A 24672-nucleotide genomic window follows, 5' to 3' on the forward strand; every position below is an offset into this window, starting at 1 on the left:
AAGTCTGTGAAGTGAGATTTTGGAAATACTTTTAACAATTTAATTATCATTAAGTTCAGAAGAATATTCATTATAAGTGGACAATATTCAAAATATTTCGTGGAAGCGAATATATCCAACTACATAGGCCAAAGAATAATTTGGGAGAATATTAATTTTTGAATATTGCTCTTTAGGTATTTCTGATTATCCAATTATTGGACGATACCTTATAAGTATGTCTTCAATTTTAAGTAAGGGTACAAGCATATAATAGATGAATCTTTACCGGATATGATCATGGTATGGTAAAGATTTATTGTGGGGGATATTTCTTAATCACAAATCAAAATTAGGGATTTTTACATTTTAAGCACAGAGGGAAAATGTCTTGATAGACCATTTGGATCCCTTAGAGAATTCCACTAATTTGATTATAACGGGATATCTTTTAATAGGCACTTGAAAGATATAGTATTTATGATTTATCAGTGCTTGTGGATAGAATGATGACTAATTTAACCATTTGAGGCTCCAAGAATGAGTTAAGGATTAGATGATGTTTAATATATGATCTATTCCTAAAGGCTCAGACTTATGCAATGGACATGATCTGCTTAACTTAGGGTTTTAATATTTAAGCATGGGTTAAGCAATAAGAATTATTCGTTAAACGACAATGCTTTATTCCATTTGGAAGCGGATTTATTCTTCAATGTTATGATTTATGTTGCTCATTGCAAGGATATGAGGTTCCTGATATTTTAGCTAGTTAATCCTTCAACCTTTTACTTTGAACAAATCGAAGTTAGCATGCTTTAACCAATATTTTATATCTTACCCAATCATTATGATATATAAGCATTAGGTAGTTAGATTGGATATATTGCTTAAAGGAATCATATTAACTTAACTTTCTTGTAGGATTCTTAGTATAATAATAGTGTAGTAAATACACATACTAAGAATTTACATTTTAAGCATATACTAATCCCTAAGCCTATTAGTCATCACGACCCCTTTTTGTTTATGTGGTTGACTTCACTAAATGCTTAATCTTAAAGTCTAATAGAGGAGTTTTGGGGTTTGTTTGGTACTCATTTTTCTTTGACTTTCCAAACTTGTTTGAGCTTCACACCTTTCCTTTTAAATGGACAATCAAATTTAATTTGTCCTTTATTTTTACATAATAAGCAGGTGGTGCGTGCATACGGACCGGAGGAGGTACTAGCATAGAATTTTGTCGCTTTAACAAAATACCCCATGTATAGGTTCTTTCTTCTCCTATTTTCAATTCCATTGTAACCTATACCTTCTTTTTCTAAAGTCGTCTTTTGAGAACCTAAGTGTAGAGACCTGAATAATTATCATAATTTAATAACAGAAGGAGGGGAGGAAGGAAGAATTGAAGAAAGAATTTAATAGGGTCTCGTCAACGAATACAGGGGATTCGTCGACGAGCACACAAGAGGGGTTCGTCGACGAGGACGTGTCTCGTCGATGAGAAGATACCAATAGACTATATGTCAGTTTCTGAACTTCGTCGATGAAGAGTAGGTATTCATTGACGAACTTCCTTCATGGCCTAGTTGACGAAGTGACGTGTCTCATCGACAAAGCCCAAAGTATAAATAGTCCTAAACTCATATTTTACGCAGATTATTCAATAAAAACTCTCCCTCTCCCTCCTCTGGATTTTTCACTTCTTCTCTTTAAGATTATGGGGCCATTCTTCGCCGAATCGACGATCCGAAACCGCCACGACACTCCTGGGGAAGTTCTCTTCAAATCTACTAGAGTGGATCGTTGGTGGGGCTATATTGAATTCCATCCCAAATTCAGGGTAAGTCCTTTAATTCGGTATTGGGCTTACTTACAGTTATAGGAAATGTAGTAGTCAAAGAAATACTGAAGTTTTGTTTTGAAAAATGTTGTTTTCAGGGTGTTGAATAAGGAACCCTGTGGATGTATGACTAGTCATTGTAAGGGGCTTTTCAGAAATTAGGTAAGGGAAATATGTTATGCTAATTAAAATAGAGATTTTTACCAGTAACATATAGTATATGTTCATGGGTTTCCAGAGCAAGAGTTTATATAGTTTATAAACTATGTTTAATGTGTTTTAATTATTGTGTGGCATAAGAATATTGATATAGTATAGAATTTTACACAACTCTTTAAAGAATTATGATTATATAGTTTTTATAGTATCATGATATATAGTTTATACAGTTATTACAAAGTCGTGGCTATATAGTACTTACGGAATCATGTTTTACAGTATATATACAGAAAGATGTTTTACAGTATTTTCAAGATCATGTTTTATAGTATATACAGACAGGAAAATATTTTTTTCAATTTTTCATAGTGCCATGATTATACAGTTTTGCAGAGTCATGATTTACAGATCATAGAACCATAACATACAGAAATACAGTTAATACAAAAATACAGTGGATACAGAAATAGAATTTATTATAGTGTCATGGTTAATATGGTTATTATAGAATCATGGTAAAACAGATAGATTTTATATAGAAATATATTAGATAGTATCAGACCCTAATGGACCATTACAGTTCAATTTACAGAGCACAATATCATAGCTATATACAGTTCAGAGTGCAACCATATAACTCAGATAGTATGTAGATTTACAGCAGTCAATCGTGCGTATGTTGTGGACAGACTCCCCGTCAGTTAGGGTTGAGGAGGCTGATCTGACTTTCAGAGTATATTGATTTATCCTAGTAGGCTAGCCAGTGATAAGTCTCACCTATGGGCTCCACAACCCAGTCATGAGGGGTTAAATCATGACATACAGTTATCCATCCAGGGAATTTTTCTCAGTTACTATATGTATATACAGATTTACAGAAACAGTAGATGAATTTATGAATATTAGAAGTATTATGTATAAAAAATTTATAAAGATAGATATGTTAAGTAACATAGGTAGAAGCTATATTGTGTGTTATTTTTACCTGTACTCTCATATTCGGTTATCCATGATACTTGTAAATTAGATTTTTACAGAAATATAACTCATTTGACGCACACTAGCAATAGCATGTTTCGTCTTACTAAGCGTTGTCTCATCCCAATAATTTAATATTTTTCTGATGATCCAATTAGGCGAGCAGATCAGGCTTGCAGATAGAGGAGGGCTGCAGTACTGCCCTATCTATAGAGTGAGTATTTTGGGAAGTTATTTTTGTATAGCCCTAGTCTTAAGTTGAGGGTATTTTTAGGAATAGTTGTGTATGTACAGTTTGGGGAATACTCTGACACTCTGGTTTTGTGAATATATGTGGATATGTTTTATGTATACAGCTTCTCGCTGCTTAGGTTGTTTGTGACATATATTAATAGGTATTAGAGAAATGAACTTTCATAAAATATTTATGCATAGAGTAAAAAAAAAATAGTAGGTCATTACAGTTTGGTATTAGAGCCTAGGTTGCTAGGTTTTGTAGACTTTAGAGTGTAGCGAAAGCAATACTAGAGTATAGGAAAGGATTGAGGTTTTGTTCTGTGGTCTGAGTACAGGATTTTCGTGGTGGTTTCTGTACCTTTCCTGGGGTGACGATTTCAGGAAAGTCATAGTAAACTATTGTCGGGTCGTGTGTCTAAATTGCAGAATTGGACTTTGAATTAAGATCGGGGAGGGTAGTTAAGTGTGAATATAGGACTTCAGTTGAATGAAATAGAATGGGTTTTGTATGGGAGATAAGGTCTTTAAAGTGTGTTCTTTGTTTTTCAAGATGAACCCATGAAGCAGTGGTACAAATGCTGGGGGAGATGGACCAGGACCATCCAGCATGGGTGGTGGAGATACTAATACTATATTGCGCAGTGTTACCCAGCAGGTAATGACTGAGATGACCACAAGCTTAGGGGAGCGTAGCTATACTATCGAGCAGTTTACGCAGATGAAGCCTCCATCTTTTGTTGGAGAAGATGCTCCGATTATGGCTGAAAATTAGGTCCAGGACATTGAGGAGATGTTGGCAGTACTTCTATGTACAGATGAACAAAAAGTGGTATTTGCAACGTTTAAATTGACAGGAGAGGCAAAACGCTGGTGGAGATCAGCGCGACTGATTGATGAGCAGATGTCGGATCCTGTGCCGGTGACATGGAGTTGATTTAAGGAGCTGTTCTTTGAGCAATATTTCCATGCTATCGTTCAGAGTGTAAAGGCAGCTGAGTTTATGCATTTAGTACAAGGGCAGATGACAGTATCACAGTACGCAACTCATTTTATTGAGCTATCTCGGCTCACCCCACATTTGGCACAAGACCAAGAGAAAAAGGCAAGAAAGTTTGAGGAAGGTCTAAGGCAGAACTTGTTTGAGCAGGTTATAGGTTTTTGGGCTCAAACATTTATAGAGGTCGTAGATAGGGCTGCGGTGATTGAGAGTGGCATACAGAGAGGTATAGCAGCTTAGAGTTAGAGGAAGAGGCCTCTGCCTCAAGGCTTTCAGGCAGGTTCTAATCGTGGCCCATGGAGAGGAGACCGTTATAAGGGAGATCAAAGACAGACGACAAGACCTCGTGAGAATTAGGGTGTGCAAACCTACTTGGTATGTCAGACGTGCGGGAGACGACATTTGGGGGAGTGTTGAGTAGGGAGAGATGTATGCTATCGTTGTGGAAGACCCGACCACATGGCACTAGCATGCCTAGGAACGCCGATCCAGGTCCCAACTCCTAGACCCTATCAGGGAGGTTATTAGGTGCCTCGTGGAGGCCAACAGAGGAATGTAGCTCTGGTGAGGGTTTACACTTTGACACCGGGTGATGCTGAGACTACAACAGATGTGGTGACATGTACTTTTACTGTTTTATCATATCAAGTTATTGTTTTATTTGATTCAGATGCTACTCATTCCTTTGTTTCTGCGACCTATGTCAAATTGTCTATATTTGATACCCAATTATTAGATATGGAATTGTTAGTAGCTACACTATCAAGGTCAGTAATGAGGTGTCAAAGGGTACTCAGGGGCTATCCAATAGAAATTCAAGGGAGAGTGTTACCAGCTGATCTGCTTGTATTGGATATGTGTGGGTTTGATGTAATACTGGGTATGGATGGGTTGGCAGTTAATCATGCCAGTATTGATTGTCATCAGAAACAAGTAATTTTTAGACCCCTTGGAAAGCAAGAATTCAAATTTGTTGGTTCACGTGTGCGTGCTTCGTCGCAGTTGGTGACAGCCATGCAAGCGAGTAGATTGCTCCTGGACGGAAGTTAGGGGTTTATGGCTTTTGTAAAGGAGGTGTCAGAAAATGAATCGAAGCTTGAGAGTACACCAGTGGTAAGGAAATTTTCAGATGTTTTTCTAGAGGAGCTACCTGGGTTGCCTCCTGATTGCGAGGTAGATTTTGCTATAGATTTACCTCCAGGGATAGCGCCAATCCCTAAGGTTCCTTACCATACGGCTCCAGCTGAATTGGGAGAATTAAAAGATCAATTGCAAGACTTACTTGATAAGGGATTTATACGACCCACTGTATCGTCGTGGGGAGCTCCTGTATTATTTATAAAGAAGAAATATGGGTCTATGAGAACGTGTATTGATTATAGGGAGATAAACAAGGTCACTATTAAGAACAGATATCCTCTACCCCATATAGACGATCTGTTTGATCAGCTCTAGGGTACACAAGTTTATTCTAAGATTGACCTCAGATTAGGTTATCATCAAGTGAGGGTATAAGCAGAGGACGTCTCAAAGACAGCCTTCTGGACCAGGTATGGGCACTATGAATTTCTAGTTATGCTATTTGGTCTGACGAATGCCCCAGTTGTGTTCATAGACTTAATGAATGGAATCTTTCACCAGTATTTAGACTAGTTTGTTATAGTTTTATTGATGATATATTGGTCTATTAGAGGAGTTTTGAGGATCATGGGGCACACTTGAGGCAGGTACTGTAGATGCTCCGGGAGAAGAAGTTGTATGCCAAGTTTAGTAAATGTGAATTTTGGCTGGAGAAAGTCTCGTTTTTGGGTCACATGATCCCAAGGGATGGTATTTCCATGGATCCCAGTAAAATTGATGTGGTGGTGAATTTGGCCAGACCGAAGAACGTTTAGAAAATTAGGAGTTTATTAGAACTGGCAGGTTATTACCATTGATTTATTGAGGGGTTTTCAGCCTTATCAAGACCTCTCATGCGTTTGACCAGGAAAAATTCCAAATTTGCATGGGATGATGAATGTGAACAAAGTATTCAGGAATTAAAGCAGCGGCTTGTCACTACACCAGTACTGACGATTCCATCTGGAGGTGATGGCTCTGTAATTTACAGTGGCGTGTCTTTGAAAGGGCATGATTGTGTATTGATGCAGCATGGTAGGGTGGTAGCGTATGCTTCTAAACAGTTGAAAAAGTATGAAAAGAACTACCCTACTCATGATCTGGAATTGGTTGCAGTGGTACACGCACTGAAGATTTGGAGACATTATTTATATGATTAGAAATGTGAAATATTTTTTTAACATAAAAGTATAAAGTATTTCTTCACGCAAAAATAGTTGAATATGCAGAAAAGAAGATGGTTAGAACTCATCAAGGATTACTATTGCACCATCAGCTACCACTCTAGTAAAGAAAATGTGGTGGTTGATGCACTAAGTCGTAAATCAGAAAAGTACAGCACAGTTAGCAGCAGTAATTCAACACCCAATTCAGATGGACTTGGAAAGGCTCGGCGTGGAGTTAGTGGAGGATGATCCTCTAGCATTTATTGTCAGCCTGGTTGTGCAGCCTACGTTATATGAAAAGATTAAAGATGCTCAGGGGGATGACCCAGAATTAGCGGAAGTGATAGTCAGAGTACAGGAGGTCAAGGAGAGGAATTCAACATTTCTGATAACGAGGCTTTGAGATTTCGCACCAAATTGTGTGTACCAGCGGATGATGATATTAGGAGAAAAATTCTAGAGGAGGCTCAGGGATCTCTGTACATGGTTCATCCTGACAGTACCAAAATGTATAGGGATTTGCGAGAGTATTTATGGTGGATTGGCATGAAGAGGGAGATTGTAGAATTTGTGCAACAATGCTTGACGTGCCAGCAGGTTAAGGCTGAGCACCAGAGGCCGGCTGGGAAGTTGTAGCCCCTTTACATCCCTGAGTGGAAGTGGGATCACATATCCATGGATTTTGTTTCTGGGCTACCACCGGCACCGCGTGGTCAAAATGCCATCTGGGTAGTTGTTGATCGGCTAACAAAAACAACCCACTTTTTACCTATTAAAGTCAGCTACTCTATGAACAGATTGGTAGAAATGTATATTTAAGAGATTGTTCGACCCCATGGAGTACCGGTATCTATAGTCTCAGACTGTGATCCATGTTTTACATCACGATTCTGTAAGAGCTTGTAGGAGGCTTTGGGGTCTCACTTAGCATTCAACACCGTTTTACATCCTCAAACAGATGGTCAGTCAGAAAGAACAATTCAGATACTTAAGGATATGTTACGAGCGTGTGTATTGGATTTTGGGGGTAGCTGAACCCAGTATTTGACCCTAATGGAGTTTGCCTACAATAACACTTATCAAGTTAGCATAGGCATGACACCTTATGAAGCACTTTATGGTAAGAGGTATATTTCTCCTTTATACTAGAGTGAGCTAGGTGAGAGGCGAGTTTTGGGGTTAGAAATAGTGTAGCAAATGTATGACAAAGTCTGACTTATTCAATATAGAATCAGTGCAGCATAGAGTCAGCAGAAAAGCTACTTAGATACTCGCTGCCGGGAATTGGAATTCGAAGTGGGTGGCCATGTGTTCCTAAAAATAGCACCACTGAAAGGAGTCATGAGATTTGGGAAGAAAGGTAAGTTGAGCCCTAGGTTTATTGGTCCATTTGAGATACTTGAGAAAATTGGGCTAGTTGCCTATCGGCTAACTTTACTACCAGCTCTATACAAAATACATGACGTATTCCATGTTTCTATATTAAGGAAATATGTCCTAGATCCTTCCCATATTATCAGTTATGCAGAATTAGAATTCAGTGATGCTCAAGCATATGAGGAAGCTCCACTGCAGATCTTAGATAGAAAAGAACAGGTATTACGCAGTAAGAAAATACCACTAGTGAAAGTCCTGTGGAGGAATCAAGTGGTAGAAGAAGCTTCTTGGGATCTTGAAGATGAAATCAGACAAAAATACCCACACCTGTTTAGTGGGATATAACAATGATTTGTAAATTAAAGTAATGATAATTTTATTTTGTTTAATATAATGTAATAAAGGTGTAATTGTAATGTAGAGTATAGGATAGGTAGACTTTTTCACTTTTGCGAGAATTTTCTTTTATGGGTATATTTGTAATCTCCCAGAACTCAAAATGTAACCACGGTATTCCTCCACCACAAGTGAGGGTAAGTAATAAAATAAGTTGACCATTTATCTTTAAAGGATGATGAATCATATGTATAGCAAATTTCGAGGACAAAATTTTTATAAGGAGGGGAGAATGTAGAAACCCGAATAATTATCATAATTTAATAATAGAAGGAGGGGAGGAAGGAAGAATTAAAAAAAGAATTTAACAGGGTCTCATCAACGAACATAGGGGATTCGTCGATGAGCACACATGAGGGGCTCGTTGACGAGGACGTGTCTCGTCGATGAGAAGATACCGAGAGACTATATATCAGTTTCTGGACTTCATCGATAAAGAGTAGGTATTCATCGACGAACTTCCTTCGTGGCCTCATCGACGAAGTGACGTGTCTCGTTGATGAAGCCCAGAGTATAAATAGTCCTAAACTCGGATTTTTACATAGATTATTCAAGAAAAACTCTCTCTTTCTCCCTCTTCTTCGGTTTTCACTTCTTCTCTCTAAGATTATGGGCCCATTCTTTGTCGGATTGACGATCCGAAGCCGCCACGACACTCCTATGGAAGTTCTCTTCAAATCTACTGGAGTGGATCGTTCATGGGGCTATATTGAATTCCATCCCAAATTCAGGGTAAGTCCTTTAATTCGATATTGGGCTTACTTACAGTTATAAGAAATGTAGTAGTCAAAGAAATACTGAAGTTTTGTTTTGAAAAATGTTGTTTTCAGGGTGTTGAACAAGGAACCCTGTGGATGTAAGACTAGTCACTGTAAGGGGCTTTTCAAAAATTAGGTAAGGGAAATATGTTATGCTAATTAAAATAAAGATTTTTACCAGTAACATATAGTATATGTTCATGGGTTTCTAAAGCAGGAGTTTAGATAGTTTATAAACTGGAGTTTATATAGTTTAAAAACTATGTTTAATGTGTTTTAATTATTGTGTGGCATGAGAATATTGATATAGTACAAAATTTTACACAACTCTTTAAATAATTATGATTATATAGTTTTTATAGTGTCATGATATACAGTTTACACAGTTATTACAAAGTCATGGCTATATAGTACTTACGGAATCATGTTTTACAGTATATATACAAAAAGATGTTTTACAATATTTTCAGGATCGTGTTTTACAGTATATACAGATAGGAAAATGTTTTTACAATTTTTCATAGTACCATGATTATACAGTTTTACAGAGTCATGATTTACAGATCATAGAACCATGACATACAAAAATACAGTTAATATAGAAATACAGTGGTACCGTTATTACAGAATCATGGTACAGCGAGTAGATTTTATATAGAAATGTATTATATAGTATGAGACCCTGATGAACCATTACAGTTCAGTTTACAGAGCACGGTACCGTAGCTATATACAGTTTAGAGTGCAACCATATAACTCAGATAGTATGGGGATTTACAGCAGTCGATCGTGCCTATGTTGTGGACAGGCTCCCCGTTAGTTAGGGTTGAGGAGGCCGATCTGACTTTCGGAGTATAGTGATTTATCCTGGTAGGCTAGCTAGTGATAAGTCTCGCCTACGAGACGCACAACCCTGTCATAAGGGGTTAAATCATGACATACAGTTATCCATCCAGGAAAGTTTTCTCAGTTACTATATGTATGTACAGATTTATGGAAACAGTAGATGAATTTATGAATATTAGAAGTATTATGTATAGAAAATTTATAAAGACAAATATGTTAAGTAACATAGGTAGAAGTTATATTGTATGTTATTTTTACCTGTACTCTCAGATTCGGTTATCCATGATTCTTTTAAATTATATTTTTACAGAAATGTAACTCATTTGCCACACACTAGCAATAACATGTTTCGTCTTACTGAGCGTTGTCTCATCCCAGTGATTTAATATTTTTCAGGTGATCTAGTTAGGCGAGCAGATCAAGCTCGCAGATAGAGGAGGGCTACAGTACTGCCCTATCTGTAGGGTGAGTATTTTGGGAGGTTATTTTTGTGTAGCCCTAGTCTTGAGTTGAGAGTATTTTTGAGAATTGTTGTGTATGTACAGTTTGGGGAATACTCTAACACTCTAGTATTGTGAATATATGTGGATCTGTTTTATGTATACAGCTTCTCGCTGCTTAGGTTGTTTGTGACATATATTAATAGGTATCGGATAAATGAACTTTCATAAAATATTTATACATAAAGTAAAAAAAAAAAAATTAGCAGGTGGTTACACTAAGAGCTTGTCAAAATTTTCTTTTTCCCTTAGTGAATGTGTGGATGATCTTAGCTTGATCCTCTATTTTTCTTTATAGGTCTTGAATTTTTAAATTCTTTAAACCTTTGCAATCAACTTGTAATTTTACCAGTTTGTCGGTCATTTTCTTTGCTTTACATTCAAGTTCATAAATTTTAAATTCTTTTGCATTATCACTCAAAAACTTGGATCTTAACTCTTTCAGCTCTTTTTCCATCACATCATTCTTGTTCTCTAATTTTATGATTTTCAAATCCTTTTCTTTTTCAACACTAATTTTTCATTCTAAATCTTTTAGTGATGCCTCATTCTTGGTTACTAATCTCTTAATTTCTAATTCCTTTTGAGTCTTTTCTTTTTCCCAAGAAGTATGAGACTCTCGAAAATCTTCTAACTGTTTTGTCAAGTCTTTATTTTTACTTTCCAACATTATTTTCTTTTTGGACATCTTTGTTAACATTTTATAGGCCTTGGCAAATTCCTTTTGTAATTCCTCATAAGATGGCATGTTATCATTATCAGATTCATCATAATATTCACTACCAGAATTATCACAAGATGTATCACAGTCATTGCATGAATCTTTTTGAGAATTTGAATGAGAAGTAGAATGAGTAGAGTGTACCTCTTCATCAACTAATGCAATTAAGCAACAATTTTCTACTACCTGATCATTTGAGTATGAATCTTCCCAAGTAGAGGACTTCTTTCCTTTGGTCTCCCCAAATCTCCTATCGAGTTCTTCCCATATTTCCTTAGCACTTTGACATGACTCAAGGTCATCATGTGCCATTAGACACAGATTGGCAATCTCGTCATCATTGGATTTAGATTCTGAACAACTTGTGTTGTGCATATCCTAATCGACTTTTAGCGCCTTCTTATTTTTCTTGGAGGCTTTCATTAGTTTGGGACACTCGGGCTTGATTTGTCCAACCTCTCTGCAGTTGTAGCATGTTGGTGGATCTTCCTTGTTTTTCTTCATGTTTGATTGTCCTCTTTCTGATTTTGAGTGCCGGAATTTTCTATTGAACTTCTTATTCTTCTTCAAGAACTTCCCAAACTTCTTTGTTAGCAGGTCCATATCGTCTTCTGTATCAGAATCACTTCCTTCACTAGAGTTGTTTGATGATGCCTTAAGCGCTGTGCTTTCTTTGTTTTGCTTTGCTCATTCTTCCTCTCATTTATTGCAAGCTCATAGGTGATGAGCGATCCAATGAGTTCGTCAACATGCATCTCCTTGGGATTTCTCCCTTCTGCTATTGCGGTAGCTTTAGCTTCCCAAACTAGAGGTAGTCCCCTGAGTATTTTCCTGATCAACTCATAAGTAGGGTAAGTTTTTCCAAGTGCATTTAAAGAATTTGTGATGTGTGTGAATCTAGTGTACATGGATTGAATAGTTTCACCAGTAGTCATTTTAAATGCTTCATATTCACTAGTGAGCATGTCTATCCTACTATCTTTTACTTTCTTAGTGCCTTCATATGTAACTTCTAATTTTTCCCAAATTTCTTTAGTAGAGTTACATGTCATTATCCTATTAAATTCATTTACATCTAATACACAGAAAAGCAAGTTCATCGCAGTAGCATTTATTTGTACCAATTTCCAGTCCTTTTTAGTATACTCATCTTTAGTTTTAGGTACATTTACCTTATCAATTACTTTCATAGGAACATGATTTCCCTTAGTAACTATTTCCCATACCTCCTAATTTGCATTTTACAGGTATATGCTCATCCAACGTTTCCAATAGGTGTAATTTACACCACAGAAAATTGGTGGTCTGGTGGACGAGTGTCCCTCCCCAAATGGAGTTACACTGATGTGTGCCATGTGATCTTTTTACAAATGAACTATTAAGTCTATGTAAACCCGCTCTGATACCAAATGTTGATTTAGGTGTAATCCCAAGAGGGGGTGAATTGGTTATTTTTAAAATCTTTCAGATTTTTTACCACTTAATCCTGATTTCTATGTTTAACAAATTAATTGCAGGAATTTTAGGCTGATTTAAATTTATTTTATCAATGAATTCTTTTTACCCAATCAAGTGCGTGTGAGGTTATTCAAATATACACACATGAAATACGAGTAATGAAATGCAGTGCGGAAAATAAAAAGATAAGGGAAGAGAGAAGGAAAACGTGATTTTTCGAGATTTAGCCAACCAGGTCTACGTCCTCGCCTTGAACAACCAACTCAAGGATTCCACTATATCCTTATTCCTTAAACTAGGATGGAGCTTCCCTTACATCCGTTACTTACAATAGGCACAATTTCCTCCTAATCTATTGCTTACAAAAGATACAACTCTCTCCTCAAACCTGATTCACAACCCGAACCATGATTATAATATAATATCAAATCTGCAAAACACTCAACGTTGCTTCTAACAAAGTTAGTGAGTACAATTGAAATTTCTAACACATAATCATATGATCAAACTTAAAGCTCAATATGTAAGTAACAATATAATCGTTATATGCAATAATATGATTCACTAAATTTCCCTTTTATCAAATCTCCCAAATATATATATATATATATATATATATATATATATATATATATATATATATATAAGTCAATGCTTTGGAGAACTTAGGTTAAATATTTGAATACATAGAAAGTTTTGAAGATTGCAAAGATTTGAAACACACTTTGTCACAATAATATTTCTCTCAAGTGTATATAGATAACCTTTAGACTTTTCAATCAAGTAGATTTGGAATAACTAAAATATTGAGTCTTTGAATAAAAATAAGAACTTGAAGATCACCAAAGATTCAATGTTAAGAAAAACCTTTCGCAAATAAATTTTTATGAAATAACACAAAGATTTTTCTTCTTCAATAGGAGTAATACATATATGAGTATGCGATATGAACAAACTTCAAGATTTCTATATATTGAAAAACATGAAATAATCCCTTGTTTACCAAACCTCAATCACCAAAGGAAGCTATCAAGATGTGTAAGTGAAATCCCTTTGTTTTTCTAAGTTGATTTGCCCAAGCTTGATGAGTATATATTGGAGTGCAGACAATCGTATAGCAATATGTTCAAGTCTCTCAATTCTCTTTCAAAAGTCTGAAGCACTAGGGTTTAGATGTTGAATATATAGGTACCTTACCCTTAAAATCAATCTTAACCGTTGGATCAAAAATTAGTTCGCATGTTCTCTCATTAAAAATTAGATTTTTAAACTTTCCCGCTGGTTCAGACGACTAAGGATTAAGGCCCAGACGACTGAAGTTCCATAGAGCTTTGAAAAATTAACCTGGACACAAGGTCAAATGACTGAAGTTGGGATTCAGTCTTCTGATGTGTCGGGTTCAGACGACTAAAGTCCGAGTTCAGTCTTCTGAGGTGCTTTTGTCAAGTTCTGTGTTCCACCATAAATTATTTAGACGACTGAACTTAATCTTTGGCCTTCTGAAGAAATTCTTCAGACGACTAAACTTAACTTCGGTTTTCTAAAGTGCAATCTTCAGACGACTGAACTTGAAGTTTAGTCTGCTGAACTGACCAATTCCTGGATTTTTCTTTTTAACTTGAAAAATCTATTTTGCTCTCTTTCTTGGTTCTTTTATAAAACATTTTTTGGGATTTTAAAAATATCTCTAAGTCCATGAATGTCACCTAATGATGTTCATGAGATGCATAAGTCCTAAGGTCATTCTAGAGTATGTTGAGTCTCAAATTAAATCATCTGAAATGTGAATACATTCAGTTATAAATAACCATTCCCATGACGTTCTTGAATTTTTCGCTTGCATCTTCATTCTTCAACTCTTTTAATTCCATGAATTCTGCCAAGATGTGTATGCTTTAATCTTCAAGGCTTCCATGACTTGTTATCTTTCCGTGCATGCTAAATAGTGTTCCTGTTCACAATCTCAGTGCACAGATCAAATACCAGGTGATTTGTCATTTTCAAAACCGGATTGGACTCATAGAGTCAATAGACCTCTTGGCCCCTAGGTGTGCCTAGGTTGATCTGTATCTTGCCATTGTTTGGTTTTGATTTGATCTTCTGATTGGGACCTTGGCTTCCCCTTGCCTGGGGGTGCCTAGTGTATATTGTACATATCCATTTTGATCAATATTATTTACCATTAACTGATCTAAAAAAATAAAAATTAAAATAAAGATAAAGATACGACCCTAAACCCTAAACCCTAAACCCTCTTCCCTTTAGTTCTTGAATTCGAATGCAAAACTACCTCTCAAATTTTAATAAGTCAGTTGCACGGTCCTAAAAGAGTGGGAAAATGAGTAGTGTCTCCTTAAAAGAAACTAAAAATATCATTTGATTTGAATTCCAACTAGATTTTTACGGCTCCAAGCTAAAGTTTCATCATCGGTTTTGCTCTCAACCACCTTTTGGAACGTCTTAAAAAGTAAGTACATTTTCATAAAAGCATTTTTTTGTTGGTACTTGTGTCAATAAGTAGTGTTTGGTTAACACTTGAATAAATATTTATTTCAAAAAGCACTTTTCCAAACTATTTTTTTAAGAAAAATAAGCATTTTTGAGAAAGTAAATTTTTTTAAAAAAATTGTATTTATTTTTAAAAAATACTTATAATAAATAATATCAAACTTCTTTTAGATAAGTGTTTTCTTATATTAGTATTTTAATTAATAACATAAAATGATAGTAAGAATTCAATTTTAATTTCTTTACAACATTTAATATTATTCAATGACTTCTATAATTAAATGAAAAAGAAGTCATTTTTTTATAAAAACCTTTAAGGCACAATTATTTAATTTATTATTATTTTTTTCATTTTATGATTGTGATTTTTATTAGTATTAATGTTATTTTTATTGTTGTTATCATTATTATTTTTTACTAGTCATTATTATCCTTAAAATAATAATTATTATTTTTTTCCTTTCTATTATTATTAATGTTCTTTTTGTTCTTATTATTTTTAAAATAATCAGTATTATTGCCATTCTAATTATTATTGGTAGATATTACTATTTTCTATTATTTTTAGAATAATTAGTCCTTAAAATAATAATAATTATATTATTTTTTTCCTTTCTATTATTATTAATGTTCTTTTTGTTCTTATTATTTTTAAAATAATCAGTATTATTGCCATTCTAATTATTATTGGTAGATATTACTATTTTCTATTTTTTTTAGAATAATTAGTCCTTAAAATAATAATAATAATAATGATTATTATTATTATTATTTATTATTATTACTGCTCTTTTTTTTATTATTATTTTAATAGTGATAGATATTATTATTATTCGTTGTTATTATTGTTATTGTAATAATTATTAGTTATTATTTTTATAATAATAATAATTAATATTATTATTTTTTGTTATTTATGTTTGATTATCTTTTCTATTAGTCATAATAGTGATTATTATTAGTGCAATTATTATTATTTTATTGTTGTTATTACTATTTTTTATTTTTTATCGTAATTATTCTCCTTATAATACTTACTATTATTGTTTTTGCCTTTTATTATTATTATTGTTCTTGTTTTTATTATTATATTACAATAATAAATATTATTCTTATTGAAATTATTACTAGTTGTTATTATTTTTCATTTTTTCATAACAATTATTATCCCCAAAATAATTATCATTATTTTAGCCTTTTTTACTATTAATATTGTTCTGTTTGTTATTATTATTTTCATAATAATAAAAATATTATTGTTATTGTAATTATTATTAGTTGTTATTATTTTTATTATAATATTGATAATAATATGTATTATTAGTATTTCCTGTTGTTTTAAAAATATTTTTTAATTTTAAAATGAGTCAGATTCTCTTAAATGAAGATCAATCCTTGCTCATCTAAACCGACATTAGGGTTCTCCAATTCGCAGGAATTGTATTTTATAGTTAGAATACGATTCTCTCCTTGATTTTGCAAACCAAATGTAGAAATACAATTCTATTCTTAAAATTTGATTCCATGCTAAGCCTAATTCTACAAACCAAATGGGGGTTACAAAGATCAGCTCAATAGGAAAAGCTAGAGGCCTAGCTAGCATCATTTGTAATTTTTGTACAATGAAGAAACAAATTATGAAAATATTTACATTGTTATTTTTCTATTTTTATTGTTAGTTTTTTACCCCGCAAAAAAAATAATAATAAAAATTTGACTGCTTATAATATTAATGTCCAAACTTAAAATTTTTTTTAAAAATTAAATTATTCATTTTGTACATACTTTTAACTAATATCAAAATAAAATTATCATATGAATTTAATAAAAAAAAAATGTTCATAAATTTTCAAAAAAAAATTAAAAATAATAAAATTAATTTGCTAAAGATTTTAACTTTTTTTTTTTTAAAAAATTTTTCATGTACAATAAGATTGTTTTTGTCAGTTGAATTTTTAAATATAATAATTAAGTACAATAATTATAATATTTTTTTTATTTTTACTACAATATTTTTAATTTATGTTATTTTCTAGTTTTATTATTTTCATCATATTTTTTCTACTAATAATTGATTCAAGGGAAAAAAAAATAAAAAATTTATTTAATCAAATTTTAAATTTGTTTTAATTTTAAAAATATTAATCAAATAGGTCGTCAACATTGAAAATTTTTTTTATTTCTAGTTCTTAATTTTTATTTTCATAATTTTTTTTTAAAAAATATTAAATAGTGCCTAACATCCTCCACTTTCATATTTTCCTCCCTTGATTAAAAATATTCTTCCAAAAAGCAAATATTGGTCTTCCAAATTTCATCTTTGGACAAACTTTTGGGAAAACGATGCCAACATTTCTCATGTAAATTTGTCATTTCTTAGTGTCCATTAAAATCTTCATGAACCTCACTGAATTTTAAAAAGATGAAGTTAATTTGAAAAATAAAAATGCATTGTAAGTTAATGAACATGTAATTGGACCTTGGATTTAAATTTAAATATAGTAAAATATATATTTCTTACTACAAGCCAGACTCAATTAGAAGAACCGACTTTCTAGGATTGAAAGAAAACCCATTATCAGAGAGTTACTTTAACAACATGAAATCATTTTAATTGTTAAAAATTGTGCAAAACAATTCTCATCAGCAAGCAGCAAACTGAACAAAGAAGATAATTCCAGGCTTAAAGAAACAGCCAACCAGAAATTTGTAGGTCATTGTAAAATAGAAGCATCCAGACACTAATACACAACCACCTGAGGTCACAAGGAAGCAACACTTGAATGCAAATTTAACGGCCTCCCAGGATGCTAAATCACAATTTAGAAGGTTTTAAGAAAATTAAAATTCTGAGGGTACAGTAACCAAAAGCTTCCATCAATGCTGAGGCAAAATTGTCTGCTCAAGAATCCATGAAAGAACAAATAACTGCAAACATACTTGAGGTGTTCCTACACTAGTTGCTGCAGTAGCCTCAGCACATGTGATGCTAGACGCAAGCTGATGGACACAAACAACTGAGCTGAACACATTTCTGTTGTGTTGGTATACTGCTGTGCTGATCCGTACCCAGTTTCACATGTCCATCCGCATAATTGCTGGTTTTCACGTCCTCTGAGGCCATTGTTTCTCGTCTTACGGCAAAAGCAACTGCAGCTACAAGTCGGGGCAAGTATCCAATATATCCAGCATGATCAGCAAGGGCAGGATGAACTTGCATAATGACACCAATGCAGCAGGCAGAGGCAAAGGAAGCTCAGTGTCATTGGATTGCACACCATAGTGTGTTGCAATAATGGATGAAAGATACTGGTACATTAGTCCTTGTAAGAATCTCTTTGGATTCCCAACGGAAAACTTGGTGTCTTTCAAGAATAGTCTTACATAGATGCCTCCAACCTACACGAATATCATATTTGGGATAAAAAGCAGATTGAACTCAAAAGGCATGTTTAGAAAAGAAAATGAACAAGAACAAAGAAAGCATTTCTCAGTAATTCATGTGGCTCATCTCTCATTTCCTGTTGACAATATGCCTTCTCAGGCACATCGCAATCAATGACACGACCATTCATCTGTCACAATATAGGCCTGATGCCATAGTAGCGATTTGAGCAGACATGAAGCTGTCATTGCTGGCATCTATAACAGCTCCGTGTTCCCATAGTCTGCTCAGGGGCAGGCACAACATCCTCACCATTGCCATCCCTTTTCCACTCTTCAAGAAGAGTTGGCCACATGTCATCTGATGAAGTCAAACCAAAGCAGGACTCCGCTCTCCATTCCTCTATAAATAGAGGTGCCTTGAAGACTTCTGGAGAATTTTTTTGAGAAGCAGCAAAGCCCTACAAATTAATGCCTCAAATGATATTTAAGGGAGAAAACTCTGAAGCTCTAGTTTTCTTCAACAACCTGAAGACCTGGTGCTTATCCCAATTCAAATTTCAATCAGTGACACAGTTCTCATCAAATCAAAACCTTTTTTTGATGTAATCAAGCCAACTTTCCACAAAGATCATTCCCGCATCCCCAAACGACTGGTAAACCTTTGTTTGAGTGAGGCGGCAATTTTTTCACTCAAGATCAAGCCATTAGCCCTCCACTGAAGTTTCCAAAGAATATCTAGCTCCTCAAATTAAGATACAGCCATTGGTCCAAAATCAATTATAGTATTGTCGTTCTACAAGAACCAGAAAATGTTCCCATTCTATTCATATCTAATAATTTCTTACCGGCGAAGAGAGCTTCTTTGATTGGAAAGCCCCTCCATCAATCTATTATATGTAGCAATATCAGGTATAAATCCCCCGTCCAACATCTCATCAATAACACGCTCCCCCTCCTTTCTTTTACCTTCTCTTGTATAGCCAGAAACCAAAATATTAAAGGTCATGCCATCCAACTCCAGACCCTTACTAGAAGCCAAATGCTTCAGCCTATCAGCTTCTGCAGTTTTTCCCACATTGCAGAGAGCTTGAAGAAGACAATTAAAAGTCACACTATCTGGGACAATACTCTCTTTGAGCATTCTTTCAGTAAATCTAAATGCTTCTTCTGTCTTGTAGAATCTCCTCAGACCCTCTATTAGAGTAGTGCATGCAATCAAGCTTGGAGCATTTCCCATATTCCACAACTCATCCACCACCTCCAGTGCTCTATCAACATTTCCTTCCACACAAAGCCCCTCAATGAGATTAAAATAGTCGAACCTACTTGGCGACGCTCCTTTCCTCGCCAAGTCAATCAAGAGATCACAAGCTTCCAAAACCTTTCCTTCTACACAAAGGCCCCCAATCAAAATTTCCCAAGTAACACTTGAAAACTCGCACCCCAGCTCAATCATCTCGTATGCCATCCCAATTCCCTCCTCCAACTTCCTCTCCCTAAAGAACCCCTTGATCAAAGTGTTGAAACTAACCACATTCGGACTGCAACCCCTGTCCCTCATCAATTTAAACACTTCTAGAGCCAAGTCAAACTGCAAATTCCTACAATAACTACTAATCAAAATATTAAACGTAAACACATCCGGTTTAACTCTTTCCTTGAGCATCTTATTATACAACTCCAAAGCTTTCGCATGTTCCCTGAATTTCACAAACCCATGAATCAAAATATTATACACGGCCACACTAGGTTTCCCATCAATCGATTTGCGCATATTCTCAAAAGCAAACAACGCATCGTCCAATCTCCCAACCCTACAATACGAGTTAATGGCGAATCTAAAAATGGGTTCGGTCTGTGGACAGGAGAAAATCCCGTCGGAGCACGGACAGGGATTCGAGACCATACCTTCGAGGACGGAACGGAGGCCGTCGAACCGATCGGAGACGGCGAGGGTGCGGACCATCCAGTCGAAGGTGAAATGGTCGTGGCGGAAGGAGTCGACGCGAGAAGCCCATCGGAAGATGTGCAGGTCAAAGTGGGAGAAGTTGGGGTGGTGATGGAGCTTGTTCTTGAGGAAGGCTAGGAGGGCTTGAGGCGTGAACGTGGGCTTTAGGTGGGTTTTGAGCAGTCGGAAGAGTTGGGGATGAGAGGCGTGGGAAAGAGAGAGAGTACTCAGAGTAGGGAGAGGAGCAGGGGTTGATGGTTCAGGTGGGATTGGGGATGGTGGCGGAGCTGACGGAGGTCGAAAGGGTTTTTTTCTAAAGGTCATTTTCTGCCATTGCAGGAGGAGCTCTGGGCTGGTGCTGTGGTCAATGAAAAACGACAAGGATGACCAATACAGCGTCGGGGAATTAGGTGGGCAGCGTCCAAGAAGCGGTCTCCTTTTACCCGCGACTGCTTTGTGTGTTTTGGACCTTTTGGTGGCAGAATGCGGCCGCGTCGCCAATGAACCGATGATCAAAAGGAGTTTTTTACCAAAATATATATTAAAAAAAAAAAAAAGCACACACACACACACAAATAGATAAAATGGGGAAATTTTATGAAAATATACCCAACTGACTTTCCAAAAGTCGGTTGGGGCTTTTTCTTAAAAAAAAATATCAGCATCGTCATTAGTCTCATTGTCAGCAACAATTAAAACAAAGAAAGGGGGGTGCTGCTTGTCGAGGAGGGACAGGGGTGTGTTAGCTCGCCGAGGAAGGAGGGGGGGGGGGGTTGTGTCAATTGGCAAGGGGGTCACCTCTGCTTGCAAGAAAAAAAAAAAAGGTGAGGGGACAGGTGTCAGGAGGGGGAGAGGAGAAAGAGAAAAGGAGGGGGGCTCGCCTGACGCAAGAGAGAGAGAGAGAGAGAGATATATATATATATATATATATATATATATATATGGGATGTTTTTAATTTTTAATGACCAAACCGACTTTTGGAAAGTTGGTTTGGAGGTTTTATTTTGTCCATTTTTGCATGATTTGTATGTAAAAAATAAAAAATAAAAATCGACTTTTGAAAAATCAGTTTGGTAAATTTTTTTTCTATATGTACATTTCTCATCCTCCAGTATCACTCATCCACTCTAACTTCTACAGTTGCATTGCTTATATTAGCTTTTTGTCTAAAATATTTCTTCTGTCTATACTCCCCACTAGAATTAATACTTCGATAAACATGGAGTTTGGTCCAATTGATCCATTTGTATTGACATTGGGGACCATACATCCTTCTTATAGGGCATGGGAGGAGGATCATTTTGACTCATTTAAAGGGTGTCAGTGTGCCTGCACATTAGAAACTATGTGGCATGCCCATCTCCAAAGTATGTTGCGGATTCAATGAGCAGGATTCTATCCATTGTACCATATTCGGTACATTCATTTAGACCATTATTTAATTAGTGCATTGCTGGAGCATTGGAGGCCTGGGATGCACACATTTCATTTTCCTTACAGCGAGGTGACGATAATGTTACAATATGTCACAATAATCACAGGATTACCTGTTAATGACGACGCTATTACGAGCACGATGCATCAAATCTAGGAGATGTTGTGTCAAAGCCTACTTGGATGCAAACCCCCACAGGCCGGAGTGGACGAAACGAGGTGTCCTTGCCTATGACATGGATGGACAGGAACTTACCTGATCTTACTGATGAAGCATCTAAGGAGGTCGTATTGCTGTACGCTCGAGGGTACATACTACGTCTCATGTGCTACTTATTGTTCGTGAATAAGTCGCAATACTATGCGTCGCTGATGTTCCTCCCTCTGTTGAGTGACTTAGAGAGGGCGTCGACATATAACTGGGGTAGCATTGCACATGCATGGTTGTACAGAAAGATGTGTTAGGTTGGTCGTGTGCAGGCACAATCAGTTGGAGGTGCGCTATTCCTCATGTTGGTTTGGGCATAGGAGTGCATGCCCTTTCTTGCTCCAATTAGAGTTGGCTTGCCACATCTACCTGTTGATCTTGACAATGGCCCGTTCCCACTTGTGGTATGGCGAGCTTCATTTCATGCCGCGCACGTCCCTTAGCATACTCTGTAGTCATATTGATATGACATTGATATGATGTGTGAGGACTACGTAATACCGTATTTATTTCATTTGAATCATTCAATAAGATGCATGCCTCTTTCCCTGACTTTGGGCTACGATGCCTCTCTAAAGGCCACCCTCAATCACGACAGCTCTGTCTACCACCTTTGCAAATTTCTGAGCCCGAAAGCCTATAACCTGCTCGAATAGATTCTGCCTCAAACCCTCCTCAAATTTTCTCGCCTTCCTCTTCTCATCAAGTACTAGATATGGAGCAAACCGAGACAACTCGATAAATCTTGCCATATACTACTGTATTGTCATCAGTCCCTGCGTCAGAAGCAGAAACTCCGCTACCTTTGCACTCCTAACAATAGTGGGAAAGTACCTCTCAAAAAATATCTCCCTGAAGCGGCTCCACGTCACCGCTACAGGGTCCGGTCTCTGGTCCTCCAACAACCTTGCTGATCTCCACCAACGCTTTGCCTCCCCTGTAAGTTTAAACGTTGCAAATTAAACTTTTTGCTCATCTGTACATCAACACTGCCAACATATCCTCTATGTCCTGGAACCAGTTCTCACCTACTAGTGGGTCAGCTCCTCTAGAAAATGATGGGGGTTTCGTCCGCGTGAACTGCTTAATCATGCAACTCTGCTCCCCTGAACCTTTAGCCATCTCGGCCATCACCTGTTGGGTGACACTACGTAGTACAACATCTAGGTCTCCTCCACCTATACTGAAAAGCCCTGCATCATCACCTCCAGCCTGTGCACTACTACTCCCTGGATCCATCCTATAGAGGATATAAAACCATTTTAGAACTTTATCATCATAACTCACTATCACACCCAGCATACCAAAATCCACAAATTATTCCACTATACACATTTCTCTATCCCCATTTAAGATTCAATCCTACCACATAGAAACACGATCCAGTGATAGTATCTATGGTTTTACAGTAGTCATCACCCTAGGAAAAACATAGACACAACCACGGAACTCCTGCCTCCAGGTCGCAAGACAAAACCCTAAATTCTAATATCATCCTCTAACAACATCTGACTTATTTCTCATCAATATCCATTCCTATACTCCGGTATTGTATTCCTCTATTTACTAAAGTTTGCAGAACCTAGCAAACCTGGGCTCTAATACCAAATTGTAACATCTCGATTTTCATAACAATTTTTTTTAACAATACATATATCCACATATCGGCCACGTCAATCATTGATATCAAAATACATAACCAGACCTGCAAGAGGGGACCGGGTATACATCATATACACATACATAATCCTAAGAGTGGAAGTCATTTCATATTCATATATACATCTCACAGCGCATACATATACCAGAGTACAAAACCATCCATAAATACAAGTCTAATACAAAATATCTAGGGAAACCAAACCTCCCTAGCTCTAAATACTCACCCTGACTACTCAGGGTATCTGCTCCCCTCTATCTTGGAGCTCTATCATCGGGTCTATCTCGATTTCTTGAAATATTTAAATGATTGGGTGAGACACATCTCAGTAAGACAGAATAAATTATCTATAGTGTGTGGCAAAATGAGATTCATTATATCATAACATATACGCATACCAATGTTAGTATTTTCTGAGAAAATATACCTTTTCACATTTATCATCAAACAGATATACAAGATAAGCTTTTAAAAGATTTTACTTTCATTTTCAAAATAATTCAATATAACCCAAATTTACCAACGAAGTTTAGGGAAGCTTACCTGTCCATACAAGTAGCTTCCCTCTACCCTGATATCGTTTGCAGTCTACCTCGATTAACTCGGGTTCAGCTATAACTGATACTTATCAGAGCACTCACCTTACTCAGCAAGTCCTCAAGCGGTATGTTTTACTTCACTTTAATTATTTATTAACTCATGCTATTCATTTCTCATTTCATTATTATTCCCATTTTCATGTTCATTTCCATTCTCATTTCATTTCCATTTTCCATTTTCATTTTCATTTTCCATTCCCTTTTCATTTCCATTTCCATATCTAGCTCATGAGTGTCACCATATTGAAGTATACATGTCTATACACATGGTTGCCTTGAGGATCTCGCTCCACATCATGCTTTTCCCCAAGAATAGGGTTGTGCGGCCCGAAGGCTGAACCTAACCTTGGCTGGCCAACCCAGTTAGGTCAAATGTCATCATATATCTCATGT

General features: G+C 35.9%; 1 protein-coding gene across 1 annotated transcript; it reads right to left on the reverse strand.

Annotated features, from left to right (window-relative positions):
• Positions 1-17725: 17725 nt before the first annotated feature.
• Positions 17726-20824, reverse strand: LOC131158166 (pentatricopeptide repeat-containing protein At2g36240). The gene has a single exon (XM_058112832.1). It carries the CDS (start codon positions 20699-20701, stop codon positions 19271-19273), a length of 1431 nt encoding a protein of 476 aa, XP_057968815.1. The 5' UTR covers positions 20702-20824; the 3' UTR covers positions 17726-19270.
• Between the last annotated feature and the right edge of the window lie 3848 nt (positions 20825-24672).

Source organism: Malania oleifera, chromosome 6 (assembly GCF_029873635.1).
Source record: "Malania oleifera isolate guangnan ecotype guangnan chromosome 6, ASM2987363v1, whole genome shotgun sequence".
Taxonomy (NCBI): Eukaryota; Viridiplantae; Streptophyta; class Magnoliopsida; order Santalales; family Ximeniaceae; genus Malania; species Malania oleifera.

Excerpts from the sequence above, each read along its gene's own strand:
- LOC131158166 (XM_058112832.1), bottom strand. The coding sequence starts at position 20,701 with ATGACCTTTAGAAAAAAACCCTTTCGACCTCCGTCAGCTCCGCCACCA.